Genomic DNA, 15,826 nt, shown 5'->3' on the forward strand with positions numbered 1-15,826 from the left:
TTTCCTTCGTTTCCAGATCCGGAATGGGGATGGGTTGGTGATGGTGGCCAATTGGGGTGTGTGAGGGGGTGGGGTGACATTTTGACTCAACTTCCAAAAAGTCTGTTATGCAGTACAGGATGTTCTCTGGCCTTTCCCATCATTATACCTCGTTGACAATGTCAGGGGAGATAGCCATCGGTTCTTACCAACAACTAACGCTGAGATAATTTCACTTGGATAAGCTAATGCCTTTTAGGGACCAGACTTAATCTGAGGTGAAGGGAAGTAAAGGAACAAAGATGAAACCTTGAAAGAAACCAGACTTTTGTCGGGGTCCAACCATGCAGTCTGAGCCCTCAGGAGCCAGGACAGAGTTAGCTCCCCCTCAGAGAAGTGGGCACTGCCCCCACCCGTACCCCTCAGACACCCCCTGTGCCTGGCATCAGGGATTGGGGGTGGGTGCTACACATTTTGGCTTGGGCTGCGGTCACGATCCCTCATGATCCCCCCCCCAACCCCCCACCCCCCCTCTCCACGGGCCTGCCCAGTCTCTCCCAGAGCTCAGTTAATCCTCTTACTCACCAGACGACTGGGTGACTGGATAACTGGATGTCTCGCAGGCCCAGAACCCCTCTTAAATACGTATACACAGACAGGTCTGCCCGGTCGCCGAATGATAAACACTGGTGTGGTAGTGGTCTCGCTCTGTCTAACATGCTGCCGATTGCACGAAAACAGACTGAGGGGTTAGACTCCTTAGTCTGTTAGTGTACGTTTGGTCTAAATACTGTGTGAAGGGTTTCCACATGCTTAGCGAGTGCTCTTTAAAAGCCTCTTGTATGAATTCACTACCTTTGGTCGACATGTGAACCTAATCCTTCAGTGTTTCTGAATGCTTCAGAGGGTTTGTCGATGCTGTGGTTGAGCGGCAATCAATTAAACATGATCTAGAGATCTGTTTCCAGTAGGGAAAGGGGAGTTGCAATTTAATTAAGTAATTGCAGTTACATTATGGTTAAAAGGCTTGTTTTAGGTGTAGTGTCAGAGCAGTACAGTGATACTGCAGTTCTTTCCTTACTTCTCATCGCTCAACTGGTCTGACTACTTGTTCAAAGTAAACCTTTTGGTTATTCATGACCACTGTACAATGAGACTGTCAGCATCTATTCATGTTTCACCAACACAAACCCAGTGGCCAACTTTAAATTATGTGGAGCTGCACTGCCTGTCTTAACCATGTCAAAATATCAGATATTGAATGTCATTTGGTATTAATAAAGGAAGCAGAACGAAGCTGTTAGATAAAACAGGTGATGAAGTGGTCATGATAGTTGACCCATTTTTGTAGACGTTTATAACGTGCATTAATATTTCATTCGAAGCATGGACCCACTCATCTGAGCAGGTGTGGTCTTTGTTGCCTCTGCCACAATAGCCGACCCAGTCTCTTCCAATGTCTTCTTTGTGATGACCAAGGTTGCCTGTAACCGAAGCCTAGAGACCCTTTCATCTCTACATGTATGTGCGTTTTGCTTTGTTTGTCTACCTCGACAAAAGAAAAAGAGAAAAAAAGTACACGCCACAGACAGGAAACCCTAAACGTGGTACTGGCATAAGCTGGAAGCGGCACAAAAAAGCCTTCGCTGATTGAAGTGAAATTTAAGAGGCCATAGCCCAGACAGGCAATCAGGGGGACGTTGTATGTGAGACGTCGCCATGAGGAACTGTCTAGCAGTTAGGACACTCTCCTGGAGAGCAGCTTGCTCTCAGTTACTTAAGGTGTCAGACTGTCTTACAAGGAGGTACTCCAACATTTCAAACTTTTGTCTTGTTTTGAACTTAGTGGGAGTGTGGTGTTGAGATACCGATGTTCGAACTGTAAGACGAGCAACTCAGCCTGAATCTGGGTTGGTTTTGTAAATAGAGAAGGGAAAAAGCAGCAACGTTTATCCACAACTGTTTAATTGTCGAAATCTGAAACACTGCCAATACTTAAAATAATGTGTGTTAAATGTACCACCGACATCTGCTGCTGTGTGGCCCATGCTTGTTGCACAGAGCCAAAACAAAATCTTGGCCCTAAGGATGGTATAATATGGTGGGTGTACATATTAGCATAAGATTTGTCTGTTTGTCAACAAAGTAGACTTCATTTTCCATTTAAGTGTTTGGTGAATCTGTAAAATATCTAAGAAGGATCTAAGAATGTGAAAGGATTGTCAAGAATGTTCATGATTGAACCAGCCACAGATAGGCACATCAGTCTGAGGTCATAAAAAGTGGCCGGACTGGGAAAGAGACAGAAATACATTCAATTCTTTCGATTGTTTAATTGTCTGCAAAATTCCACAACTAAGAAAAAGTGTTTCTGACTCCTACGTCTACGTAGGATTTTACATATCAGGTCTTTTCTATTCTTAAGCTTACCTGGTGCCAACTGATCCTGAAAGAGGAAAGGTAAGGTGATTCATTTGAGACAATAAGGAGACAAAGCAGAAGTAAATAGATCCTGGATGATTATCCACTGTTGATACTAAGCACAGAGGTGGTGCCCTTTACTTACTGCACAAACACACACACACATACACACAAACACCTGTACACATACACTGTAAAAAAAAACCCATAGTGTAATATAATCTTATTCACTGAACAGCCCTACAGGGAAGCAAGACAGGTGTTTCATGTCAAAGCCATTGTTGAAACTCTATAGTTTCCATTTCCATTGAAAAAGATTAAGGTTAGTTTAGCAGTCTCCTTTCTCTCTTAACCAGAACACACACCATCAATCACAGCGTACTGTACTGTGAGAGCTAATGCCTGGATCAGCAAGAAGGAAAGAGAGAGAGAGAGACAAAGGGAGGTGAAAGACTGACACTGTCAAATTCTCATCTCTAAATGAAGAAAGAATAGTTGATTGAGAGGAATGAATTGATACGGAAATGTGAAAAGCAGCGAGTGTGCGTGAAGCGCAGAGAGAGTGAAAGACGTGAGAGAAGGAATGGAAGTCATCTGGAGACCTTTAACTTCTGTACCAGATATATGTGCAATGTAAACTGGCGGAAGCTGGCACCGTTCAGAAGTTATTTGTGGTCACTGGAGAAAGGTGAAAATGCAGTAGCCCAATCAGCGTCCCACTATGAACAGGAAACCTTAACTTGACATTTAGCCTCCATGCCAAAGACTTGACTAAAATGTAAGACGGTTAGGAGTTTGGTTAGTATACTGTACTTAAGTACTACCGTTTATACTGTATAGTACACTGTAGGACTACAGATCTGTATACTGTACTGTAGGGGGAGGGTCCCCCGTCCCCCAAGGTGGATTGATTCATGGTGTACTGTAGCCAGCCAGAGTTTGACCAGCTGTATTATCAGTTTTGTCAATGTGCAAGCCCAGCTTGCATCTTAACAAGATTCATTTTACATTGAGTACCAACCCTTTTGTACAAAAACTGCGTGACTGCATGTCCTGTAGCAGTCAAATCCGGTCATGAATTGGTTCGTGACATCTTAAGTCATTTGATTTCACATTAAATCCAACGTGTGGTGCGGAGTGTTCACTTGGATCTTGGTGGGTGTAAAGCTGCACAACCATATTGCTAGTCCATGTGAACCTCATGGGAAAATGTTTAACTGGTTGGGTACTGGATAACAAGATGCTGTTGGTTCCTACAAAGGGGTGAAGTTCTCACCGCTCATTCCGTGTAGGCCTAATGCTTGCTGCAGCGTTTGGTGTAACACACTATAGCTACAGTAACAGGGGTTTTGCGCATTTACTGTACTAGCTAGACTAATGAGTCATTTTTGGTCCTGACAGTGACTATTCCTTAATGACCTGTTTCCTTGAGGGCTCCAGCCCCAATTGCGTCTCCCAGACTCCAGCAAAGCGTGTCTCATTTTAATGATACTAAATCCACACCATTATGCTGTGTGGTTTCAAAGCAGAGGTCTGAAAACAAAATCTGGTTAAGAATTCACTGGTGTTAGTAAAAATAAAATGGTTTAAGACCAGCTGTTCTTGAGCCAGCAGAGTTGTTTTGGGTGTTTGTTTGAAGAGTACTACAATACAATAAATATGACATTTGATGTTTTTATCCTCGAAGATTCAGAATTGGCCCTTGCGTGATGTTTCCCTTTTTAATCCCTGGAAGATCAGTGGTCAAATCTAAAAGCATTACAAGATCACATCAAACTCAAAACCTCCTAATCCCAACATGGATATTAATGTTTTGAAAGCCTGACAAAATGCACCAATTGTTTTGTTGATATTGTTAATCCTAAAATTAACAATGTTAAATCTTTGGAAGTCAACAGAACTTGTTTTGTTATATTGCCTCTCTGTCTCTGTTGCAGCTGAAGTGGTTAAAGGCTACGGCTACAGGAACCAGCGCAAGTTCTCTGAAGACATTGACTGGTCTTACGCAGGTGAGTAAAGATAACACCCGGTCTAGTTTGGATATAGAATCACTCTTGCACTCTTTCAATCGAAGAATCTTCTGAACCCCGCCCCACCCCTCCAAACCAAATGCACCCCCGTCCGATTCAATCTGGAGCTGAGCCGGGAAACCGTGGATGATAGATCTACAGTGGAAAAAGGAGATATGTTAGTGTGGTCCATCACGTGTAAAGATTCAGATTCAAGTCATCTTCAAAGGATTCGAGCTTTGGCTTATTGATGTTTTTCCTCTATATATTGGATTGCCCTTCTGTTTCAAAAACCCCCCAGGTGGCCTGAAGTGGAACTTTAATGGAGGTGCCACTTTGATGTGTTGTGGACAGTCACTTGGTGACCTCAAAGCAAAATAAAATAATCCTCTGTGTGTGTGTGTGTGTGTGTGTGTATGTGTGACAAAGGTAGAACAAGTGCTTGATGTAGGTTGTTCAAAGTTACGACTTTCCAGTCTTATTTGACCCACTATACCAGAAACTCACCTGTCTCTGCAGCTGCTAGATATTGGACATGTTGGTTCTCCCTGCTCAGAATGGAGATGCATTATTTGTACTGTTTGGTGCAGTGGTAGGTCATCACACCCTCAATCAACTGTAGTCCCGCTTGCTTGCCCTATGGTATATGCGTGTGTGGGACCACTATCAACAGATACTTAAGGAAGTCGTGTCTGTGCCTGTGGGAAATATCATAACGGCTTAGCTCTCCCTCTATCAGCATGGGACACAGACCCGTTTTGGCCTTCACCAAGCCTATTAGACGTGACTGGTCTTGCTTTGTAACGGAGGTGGTTAAATGTGTGTCGAAAAATAGCCCCCAGTCATAAAAGCTCTACCTCTCCTTTTCAAAAGAGGGAAAAAAGACTAGTATTTCCTTCTGAGGGAACATCCCTAATATCTCTCTGTCTTCTGTAGAGAGGATTTGTGTGTGCGTGCGTGTGTATGTGTGTGTATGGGGTGCATAAAAGCAGTGTTTGTATTTTTATCTTGGAATTAAAATATGTACAGTATTTTTTAAATTAATTCTTTAGAGTCTACAGTACTTATACAATTCCGGGTCATTAAGACAAGTTCAGTCTCATGAATGTAGTTTGAATACAGAGGCCATAAAACGTATTATATTAATACAAAAAAGAGCCTATTTGAAAATATTATGTTGCAAACATTCACGTGTCTCCCCCTCTCTCAGAGGAGATGATTATCGGATCCCTCTCCAAATTCTGCCTCTGCCGATTTTCAGGATTTGCATTTCAAAATGTTCTCCCTCCGAGAATCCTTTGTTCTTCTGAATCTAGTAAGGTTTATGGTTAGTGGTTGGTGGCTCACTTAAAAGTGGCCTTGTAATAATACTAGTGTCCTTTCCTCTTAAAAAAGTAACTATAAATTTATGATATAGGCTTGTTACCAAGCATTTCTGGGTTTATTCAGACACAGTAGCATGCTTTGGCGGTAAAATATGAAAAATGTAAACAAGCTGGTAGCTATTTCCCTTCCATTAATGATGACCACAAAGGTGTGCCAATTCAAAACCCAGTGAATTTCTCTCCATCTCCTTATTTTATCAATTTTTCTGCACGCCAAAGAGACTCTTTTTAGGTTAGGGCGGTTTGCCTTGGGAATGTTACTGTACTCACAAGAAAAAAAACTGCATTGTGCATTGGGGACATGTTTTTGGCGTGTCTTGTTTGTGAGTGTTATATATTTTTTTTAAGTAGGCCAAATTTGTAATTCAGTGCCTGTTTTGGCATTGGTGGAATAGAGTGCGTAGCAAAAAACTATGTTCTTCAATTTGGGCTTGAAATAGTTTATTGGTGTGGTGATTTTTTCAACAACAGTGTTGCCAAAACAGTCTGCGGTGCCACAAAATGAACCAACCAAAGAGATACATATTTTGGCATGGACGTTTACTTTGAATATTTACATACAGCCACAGGCAGCGATGTTTGATCCAAATCCATCCCTCAGTCTCTGCCTGGCACATGAGGAAAACTCGAATCCAGACTCCCTCGTTCTTCTGTGGTTTTCTTCATTCGATGTACCTCTCTCTCCCGCACCTCGTCTTTCCATGGCACCCACGCTCACTCTCTTCTCTGCCTCACACCCGCCTGAATCCATCACCCTTTTTCTCTTTTCCTCCTCCTGTTGCTCTCAAGTACCTCTCTCTCTCTCTCCATCTGTTGTCACTGCCCTCACTCCTCTTTCTTTTTCTCTTAATCTCCCCCCACACACATGCTTTCTCTCTCTGACCCCCCCACTGTCTCTCTCTCTCTCTCTCTCTCTCTCTTTCTCTCTCTCTCTCTCTCTCTCTCTCTCACCCCCCCCACTCCTTTCTGAACCCCCCACTCTTTATCTTTCTTACCCCCCACTTCCCCTCTCTCTCACCCTCTACCCCACTCTTTATCTCTCTTACCCCCCACTTCCCCTCTCTCTCACCGTCTACCCACTCTTTATCTCTCTTACCCCCCACTTCCCCTCTCTCTCACCCTCTACCCCACTCTCTTCCTCCTTCTCACCCCTGGTTGGCGTCACAACTAACTGAAAGTGGGTGACACGGTAGGAGGCTGGGACAACAATGGGGCCATTCTACAGGGGACGAGCGGACACAGGCAGGCAGATAGGGGAAATTGTTTTTCACTGGCCCGATTACCCACTCCCAATACCACCCGAATGATACCCCTGTGCCCTATAACCCCCCCCCCCCCCCCATTCCCAACGCCTGTAACCCCCCAACCATTTACTGTCCTTATTGCATAACAATGCAATAAGGACAGTAATAGGCCCAGCAATAATAACTGCAACGCAGTTTGTCGTGCCCCACGGAAATGCGAGTGTTGATCGAACCCTCTGCGACACATTCAACCGACATGTTGCTGGTTTCTAGCAAATTGTAACCACCTATTGATTTCATTTTGTGGTTCATAAGTACTTTTTCAGTCATAACATAATGTTGGTTTCCTCAAGGATCACAATGACTCTTGCTCAGAGACTTGTTGCTCTTGTGGTTAGTGGTAACTGTTTTACATTTTTTGTACTCGCTGTGATATATAGTTTTTATTATTGTTACTTGTTTTTTCCACAGGTACACTTGCACGTATAGCGGTTCATGTTGTGTAATTGTAACTTGTTTAACTACATGCTCTTATGGTTCTTCCCTTTGGCACTTACTTTGGTTGTTCACAATGTGTGCTTCATGTTTTGGCTACTCGCAATGTTTTGTGGCTATCTTGTTGTTATGATCAGTGACCTATGCACTTTGTAAAGCTCTCTCTTGGAAGTCGCTTTGGATAAAAGCGTCTGCTAAATGAATAAATGTAAATGTAAATGTAATAACAGTTTGAGTTGAGTTCGTTCAACTAGTGGGCAGTCATGTTGTTGTGTTCCTGTCTGTATTGGGACTGTCTGGGATGCGTACTTGGACCAGTTCCAAACTACATTTTTTACATTTTTTGTTAAGGCGCAATACAGAGAGCCCCAATGAAAGCCCAACCAGCCCCCTGCAGTGTGGCTCCCCTCAGCCTCAACGTCTTCAACACAGACGTGTGCTGGGGGCGTCTGTGTCTGGGAGTGTGTCTGTGTCATGCAGTGGGCTTTGAGAAAGTGGATATTTGTGAAAGAACACATCAAAGTGCACAATTCAAAGATGCACACATACGTATGTACGTAATCACAAGAAAAGCACCTCTCAGAAACTTCCTTCACAATATTTGGCAGGGCTAACAGCCCTGAGTGGGAGTATGCTGAGTGTTCCCTAGGCTGTCTGCTGTCAGTGATGCTTCCTTTTATCTCCTGCTTCCTCTCATTCTCAAACCACAATAGGCCATGCGAGACACAATAGACTCCCCCTCTTTCTGTCTCTCCTTTGCTCCCCACCTCCTTCCCTCTGTCTTTTTCCTTCTTCTGAAGCTACGCTGGGACAGCAAAACCAACCATGAACACTGTAAACACCTCATCATGACAGGCAACATGAATAGACTCCTTCTTTCCTTTTACCCTGAAGATCAGTAGCTTAGACTGATCATTCTGTCTGCTCCGTAAGCCATACTCCCCTGTGGCGTTACAGTATTGTAAAAAAGAATAATTCTTTGTGTAAAATCTAAACAGAAGAAAGAATAGGATTTGGAGGGCAAAATGTGCCCTGTAGGTAATGGGCTCAGTCAAGGTATATGACAGTGCCAGCAACAGGTGTGAGTCTAAACTTGTCTGAGGGGATGTAGTAAAGAATGAAATAAAGATGTGACGATGTTCTAGTTTGGTCTTGGTTGTTTTTGATTTGTAGTACATATTTGGAAAGTAGTATAGTGGTAATCCAGGAGAGTGAGAGAAAGTGAGAGAACTATGATATCTGTGTATTGTTAATGTACAATATAAACCCCAGACCCCTCCCCTTTCAGGATATCAGGCTGAGTACACACTTATACTTTACATTTTACTAGGTATGATAACATCTCTCCTGTAGTTGAGCCTCAGTTGTGGTCCCAGCTGACCAACAGTGTGGTGGGATCCCATCCACTGGGAGTGGAAGCCAGCATTGATATGCTAATTGCTCTGACCCACTTGCAAATCTGACCTTGTTCACGACCATTGTTTCCCAATGCTTCCCACATGTTGACCAGACGCTGACAATCATGTATGTACCTGTGTGTGTGTGTGTGTTGATACGCTAATGGAAGGTAAGTACTGTAGTTCATCCCAAAACCAGATGGTGTAAATCAAACAATTTTTCAGTAATTACGTAATTGTAAAATTGCTGGAAATATGCGAACAAACGATCACCATGTCCAGCTGAGCTGATAATGGTTTGTTCAAATGACAGTTTGAATAAACTGATTGATTGAATAGAAAAATTTACTTATTCCTGTTAAATCATCAAGCAAAGCTGAGCTCCTACTATTCACTATTCACTGTAGCAGCAATAAGCTACATTGAACTGTATGTTACGCACACGACCTAAACACATTCAATTCAACTGTATACAGCTCTAAACAGTGCTGTCTGTACTAGTTTTCGTAACGTTGTATTTTATCAAAGTATGAAATGATGCAATGAGAATCAATAAAAGACCATTAAAACAGCAAAAGTCAGCATATTATTTTATAAGAAAACTATTGCCTTGTAACATTGTAACCTGTAGACATGCCTTTTTGATCAAATGGCAAGGACCCCTGCAAACAGAGTTTCCACATTCAAAGTAAAGAATAACCATGACCAGATGTTGAACTGTAGATACTAGATCCCTATGCCCACATAGTCTTGAAGTCATAACATGAAATATAAGCATGATGGGTAGTAGGTGTTAGCCAGCATTTTATCCAAAAGCTTTTTTTAAAGCAAAGCTTGCAGTTAATCCTTCGTTTTTTGTCTAGATGTTGTATAGGTAAATGTATATTAAACTTTCCATGACTTTCCAGCTTTCAGTGACTTGAAAACCTTTAGGTCATTATGTTATGACCCTGCAACAAACCGTCACCGTATTGACCTGGAAATGAACATTAGGCTAACTGACTTCTGACATTTACAAAATAAATCTTGGGAAATGAGGCCTGGTGAAATAGACTTTCCAAGCAATTTCAATGGGTAACATATTGACCCTTCAATATTTTAATTTGGAAAGGTTTAACTGCACTATTAGGGCCTGCAGTCACACCTGGAGGTGGTTAGCTCGTTGGCGTAGACTATACCAGAGCCGCACACCTGCAACTGGTCAGCACCTAATTAGGGAGTGAGAGGAGGATGGGAGCAGTTTGCTGTCCAAATGGCCAAACTAGCGCTGCACCTAGACAAGAGTTTCCACATTTTTAAGCATGTTTTGCACAGTAGGCTTTAGGTGGGGTTGATGCAGAAGCTGGTGTCTGGGATCAGTCTGTTGTGTGGAAATAAATTTGCTTGACGTAAAAAAAAAAAAAAAAAATCTGTTTATTAATTCAAACATAGAATTACTCATTGCAATAAATCTTAATAGTTCAACATGTATTGGCTATAGGCCTATCCATGAGTGCAAATATTTGATCATTTAAGTGTAACATTCCCCTTTCTCTCTCACTCCCTTTTCTCTCTCTCCCTTTTCTTTCTCTCCTTTTTCTCTCGGTGTCTCTCCTTTTCGCTCTCTCACTATGCCAGGAACTCTCAACCAAAACAACTGGGCCAAGAAGTACCCATCATGCAACAACGCCAAGCAGTCTCCCATCAACATTGAGGAGGAGCTGGCGCAGGTCAAGCTGCAGTTCCAGAAGCTGAGCTTTGAAGGCTGGGAGCGGGAGACCACCGACAAGACCATCATCCAGAACGACGGGAAGACCGGTGAGGAACACTGGTTAACACTGACGTAGATGATACCAATTACGGACACTGTCCGACAGAGACCTGCCGTCCATGCTGTGTTTGTGACCTGTGTGACTATGGCTGTATGCTAGGATTTTCACGTCGGTCTTCTGCCAGCCATACAGAAAAGAGTCCTTCCTTGTACTCATCTATCCATCCTTCCTCCCCTCCCTCCCTTTTCTTTGTTCTTCGGTTACGTTCAATTTGGTGGAATATTAGACACCAGATGAGGCACTGACTCACACATATTTCCCTAATTGTACACATTATCATTTGAGGGTCGGGATACAATTACCAGTTTCTGGTTGGAGGAGGTACAAGGCCTCTTATCTTCTCTTTCCTTAAGTGCTATGAAATGTAACACCCCTCTATGTTCGTTATACAGTCGTGGTAATTGTTCAGTGTAAGCTAAGCCTTATTGTCAGTGTGCCTCCAAAGTGCTGACTGAGTCATACTGTTTGATCTTGTCTGTTCCCAATTCTTGCGTGTGCGTGTCTGAAAGGGTCGTAGATGTGCGTCCTTTTTTAGTGCGTGCATGTGAAATGAATATGCCTTCCCTGGGTGGGATTATGGGTTCACTTGACCCCCCCCCCGTTGGGTGTCTCTCCCTGCAGTGGCGGTCAATGTAGACGGGGAGTTTTACATCAGCGGAGGGGGGCTGCGGTCTAGGTTCAAGGTGGGCCGGATCACCTTCCACTGGGGCCGCTGCAACGCCTCGTCCGAGGGCTCCGAACACGGCCTCGGAGGAGTCAGGTACCCCCTGGAGGTAAGACGCTGGGATCATCGCCTTCAGAACCTCCAGCTCAAACATTCAAACTGTTGCAGTACAGATTAAAACCCCCCTCCTTATGATGGATGGATTCGAACCTCTTTTCCTGTCTCCTTACAGTACACATGCATGACATACTGTCAAGTCAATGGACAGTCATATTCAATGATCATAGCCATGAGTTTAATCCTCTTTTTTAGACTCAAGTCTTTGCAAGGGGGGACCTGCATTCAAGGTTCTGTTTAGTCTGGAATTGGGCCTAATCACCTTTTTTGGGGGGGGAAAGTGACTTTGAGTAATTGCGTGGGGGAGTTCAAAATGATTCTGCAGGGTTACAGTACAGAACAAAAGTGTTCACCAAGCTGACACATGTTGAGCTCTGTAGTCCATGACTACTCTTTAAGGGTTTGAAAATGGCTACCACTTTAAATAACACCAGCCACAAATAAGGTGAAGGGTTTAAGAGCCCCCTGATCAAGTGAATACACTCGTCCTCCCTCTCCACCCCAATGTGATCTCTGATCTGAAAGGAGATTGGAAAGGTGAAAGCATGTTCTTTCCACAGCTGAGATCCTTTAAAGCCAGATTAACTTTCAGAGACGACATTTGGGGGGGGGGGGGGGGGGGGGGAATTCACAAGGAGAAGTAGATGAGAATATAGCGGCCTGTTCCGTTTCCAGACTAACTGCCATGTCCTGCGTCCTCCAGCCTGTGTTCTGTCTACTCTTATGGGAACCATATAGACGACAGGGTCGACTCGTAACATCCTTACTTCTCTGTGTTTTCCAGATGCAGATCTACTGTTACGAAGCGCTTCGCTTTGAGTCCATCGACCAGGCCATCAAGGAGGGCGGGAGGCTCACAGCTCTCGCCGTGCTGTTTGAGGTACACTTCCCTTTCTTTTCATGATCTGACGAGTGAGTGTGCGTCGGTTTTCCCTGGAGTACGGCCAAGAACCAGCCCGCTTTAGATGCAGTTGCGAGCTGCTTGTGAGTGTGTCCTTGTGTGTTTTATGCAAACTCTTGTAGGCGTGTTGACTGACGGGGTGTGTTGGTGTAAGCCTCGGTAGTAGGCTGTTGTGACAGCCTAGGGCAGTGTGAACGTGGTATGCTGCTGCAGTGTGGGGTTGAGGAGCAAGGTAGAGTTGGGTGGAGTGGGCGTCATAAATGAGTCTGTCAGACAGGTATGTCAGGAACTGGGATAAGTGAAGTGCAGTTTTAACGTGTCGGAGAAGGGGAGACGCCGACAGAGACGCCGAAGCCGACACAGACGCCGACACAGACGCCGACACAGACGCCGACACAGACGCCGACAGAGACGCCGACAGAGACGCCGACACAGACGCCGACACAGACGCCGACAGAGACGCCGACAGAGACGCCGACAGAGACGCCGACAGAGACGCCGACAGAGACGCCGACAGAGACGCCGACAGAGACGCCGACAGAGACGCCGACAGAGACGCCGACAGAGACGCCGACAGAGACGCCGACAGAGACGCCGACAGAGACGCCGACAGAGACGCCGACAGAGACGCCGACAGAGACGCCGACAGAGACGCCGACAGAGACGCCGACAGAGACGCCGACAGAGACGCCGACAGAGACGCCGACAGAGACGCCGACAGAGACGCCGACAGAGACGCCGACAGAGACGCAGACAGAGACGCAGACAGAGACGCAGACAGAGACGCAGACAGAGACGCAGACAGAGACGCAGACAGAGACGCAGACAGAGACGCAGACAGAGACGCAGACAGAGACGCAGACAGAGACACAGACAGAGACACAGACAGAAATGGAAGCTGTGAGAAAGGATGGGAGGGGGAGAAGCGAGACAGGGTGAGATGAGTTTGACCCTGTCTATTGTGGTGGACAACGGCCCATCTGAACAAATTCCACATTGTTTAAACCCAAGAAAACCTCCCGTTGCTTCATACAAATGGAGGTTTGTGCATGCGAGTTTTGCCATTGCATAGAAAGTGTGTGCGTGCATGCGAGCCTATGCCTGTGGACACAGCAATTTGTGTGATTTAAAAGAAGAGATTATCCCACATGCCGTCAGGCAACCCTCCTCCACCCAAGCCCCCAAATCAGGGGGGACAGGACGGAGAACCAGATTACCTCCAGCACCCGTTTTAGGAGAGATTACAGAGGAGTTAGACATGGTCCACAGAGCTCTGGGTCACAACGCTGTTCATAAGAGGCAGTGTTTTTATGTCAGACAGGCTGAAGATGGCCTCATAATGCAGTAGGCCAACGTTATGGACAGTTGTCAGACAGTTGTCAAACTAAAAAAGATAAACAAGAAAATAGACACCATGCCTATCAATATTATGAATAACTAGGTTCAACACATCATATAACACATTAGCTGACCTTACCAAAGCCATTTGTTGTGTGACTATGCCACTGTGAATTTACCAACTGTCTAGCCGAACTGATGATAGGGAATGTTGACATGTTTTTCAGTCGTCGTCCTGTCAGGCTTGCTTAAAGCTCCGGTGACTTGTTTTGACAACCCAATCAAACGCCCCTGTTATTAATGGAGACTGCATGTTTCTAAAGACTTGTATTCACCAAGTCAAGACATTCCGCTCAGTGTGACCACCAGCTATATCACGTAGCAGCTTTTTTAAATTCCATAATGGCTTGGTTTGTTTGTTTGTCAGAGATTCCACCCACCTCTCTAGTTAGTGTAGGCCTATGTGTGTGTTGGCTGTCACCGAAGCGAAATGAAAACCTGGAACACTGACATAGTAAGCCCACCCATCATTCCATGGTGCCTAGTCTTCCTTAATTTTCTCTTTTGGTCTCCTTTCGTTTACACACACTCTGTTGCTCGCCCGCTCGCTCTCCTCTCCCTCTCTCTCATATACATAAACAACTGTTGCTACAATACACTCCCAGTAAAGCATTTGTAAAATCTTGATTTTCCCATAAGAAACCCTATACTGTTTCTAACACACCTTCTTTCCCTTCTCACAGACCAGCATAGAGGACAATGAGAACTACATGGCCATCATCGATGGAGTTAACACTGTTAGCCGATACGGTAAAACCAATTTTTTACCATATTGGATCCACGATTCAACCGAGCTTAATTTTTCGAAAGCGTTGCCATAAATCTGGCTATACATAACCAAAGCAATTGCATAAATTAGAATAATACATTTGCGATTTCTGCACCTTCAAACGCCACCTCCTAAACGCTCACATTCGCTCTCCCCCCTACCAAATATCTACCTCCCCAATTTATCACCTCCTATTTTTGCCATCAACCATTGTTCTTTCCTCCCCCTTTGCACTCCTCCTCCCCCTTCCCGCTCCTGCTCTCTTCCAGGTAAGAGTGGACCAGTGGACCCCTTCGTCCTCCAGGGCCTGCTGCCAAACTCCACGGCCAAGTACTTCACCTACAATGGCTCCCTTACCACCCCGCCGTGCACCGAGACTGTGGAGTGGATCGTCTTTAAGAACACTGTGGCCATCTCTGACGCACAGGTGTGTGTCGTTGCTGTTTGGTATTGTGTACTGTGCAGACAGTTTGGGAATGATTGGTAGGTGTGTGTGTGTGTGTGTGTGAAGGCAATTAGGAAGTGTGTGCACAGGGGCCCTCCCTGTCTTCCCATTCAGGGGCTGACAGCTTGTCTTTCAGAGTGGCTGGGAGGGGTTTGGGCGTTTTTAATTTATGGCCCAGCTCACATAGGGTACAGCGCCATTGCATAGGGTTGGTTTGTACACGTCTGAGCAAGTCTATGCTATTATGTGCATATCAGTTAGTCTGTGTGCGTGTGTGACAAAGAATGAGAGCACGCAACTTTTTTCATTTTTTTATGTGTGTGAGAAAGAGAGATAAAGATGGGGATAATGAAAAACTGAGGAGAGCGATGGCATGCACACATACCATGTGGTTCAGGTTAGCCAGAGTGAAGGCTTTCAAGGGCTGATATTTGTTTGATTCAGCGACAGCTTGTAGATACCTGTCAATCAAACGTACCCTCTGGGGTGAACACAAGGTATTTGGTCGGCTGAAAACTCATCTGTCACTCAAGCCTCACAAACCTGTTTCCATTTCGAAAAGCATCGTGTTTACCTCGATCGTTCTTTCTTTCTTTGTGGGCGGGTAACAGGAAAAACCTTTCAAGTTTCACAAGACTAATAAAGATTAGTGTATTTATTAATGAGTTCGGCTTTTGTGTAGAATTGGTGTCTTTTGGAAGACCATAGTACGACTTACAGTCTGAATGACAAAATTATAATATTGCTAAATGTGTGCTTACTTATTATTTAACTCATGATTATAGAATGGG

The 15,826-nt window shown here is 44.6% G+C and overlaps 1 protein-coding gene across 1 annotated transcript in view; it reads left to right on the forward strand.

Annotated features, from left to right (window-relative positions):
- ptprz1a (protein tyrosine phosphatase receptor type Z1a) overlaps positions 1–15,826 on the forward strand; it is a 44,834-nt gene that overhangs the window by 9,108 nt on the left and 19,900 nt on the right. The window contains exons 2-7 of the mRNA XM_067234217.1: positions 4,338–4,409; positions 10,548–10,727; positions 11,363–11,514; positions 12,307–12,402; positions 14,505–14,571; positions 14,860–15,017. Of these exons, the coding sequence (XP_067090318.1) occupies positions 4,338–4,409; positions 10,548–10,727; positions 11,363–11,514; positions 12,307–12,402; positions 14,505–14,571; positions 14,860–15,017 (725 nt within the window). The remainder of the gene's footprint in view (positions 1–4,337; positions 4,410–10,547; positions 10,728–11,362; positions 11,515–12,306; positions 12,403–14,504; positions 14,572–14,859; positions 15,018–15,826) is intronic.

Source organism: Osmerus mordax, chromosome 4, assembly GCF_038355195.1.
Source record: "Osmerus mordax isolate fOsmMor3 chromosome 4, fOsmMor3.pri, whole genome shotgun sequence".
NCBI lineage: Eukaryota > Metazoa > Chordata > Actinopteri > Osmeriformes > Osmeridae > Osmerus > Osmerus mordax.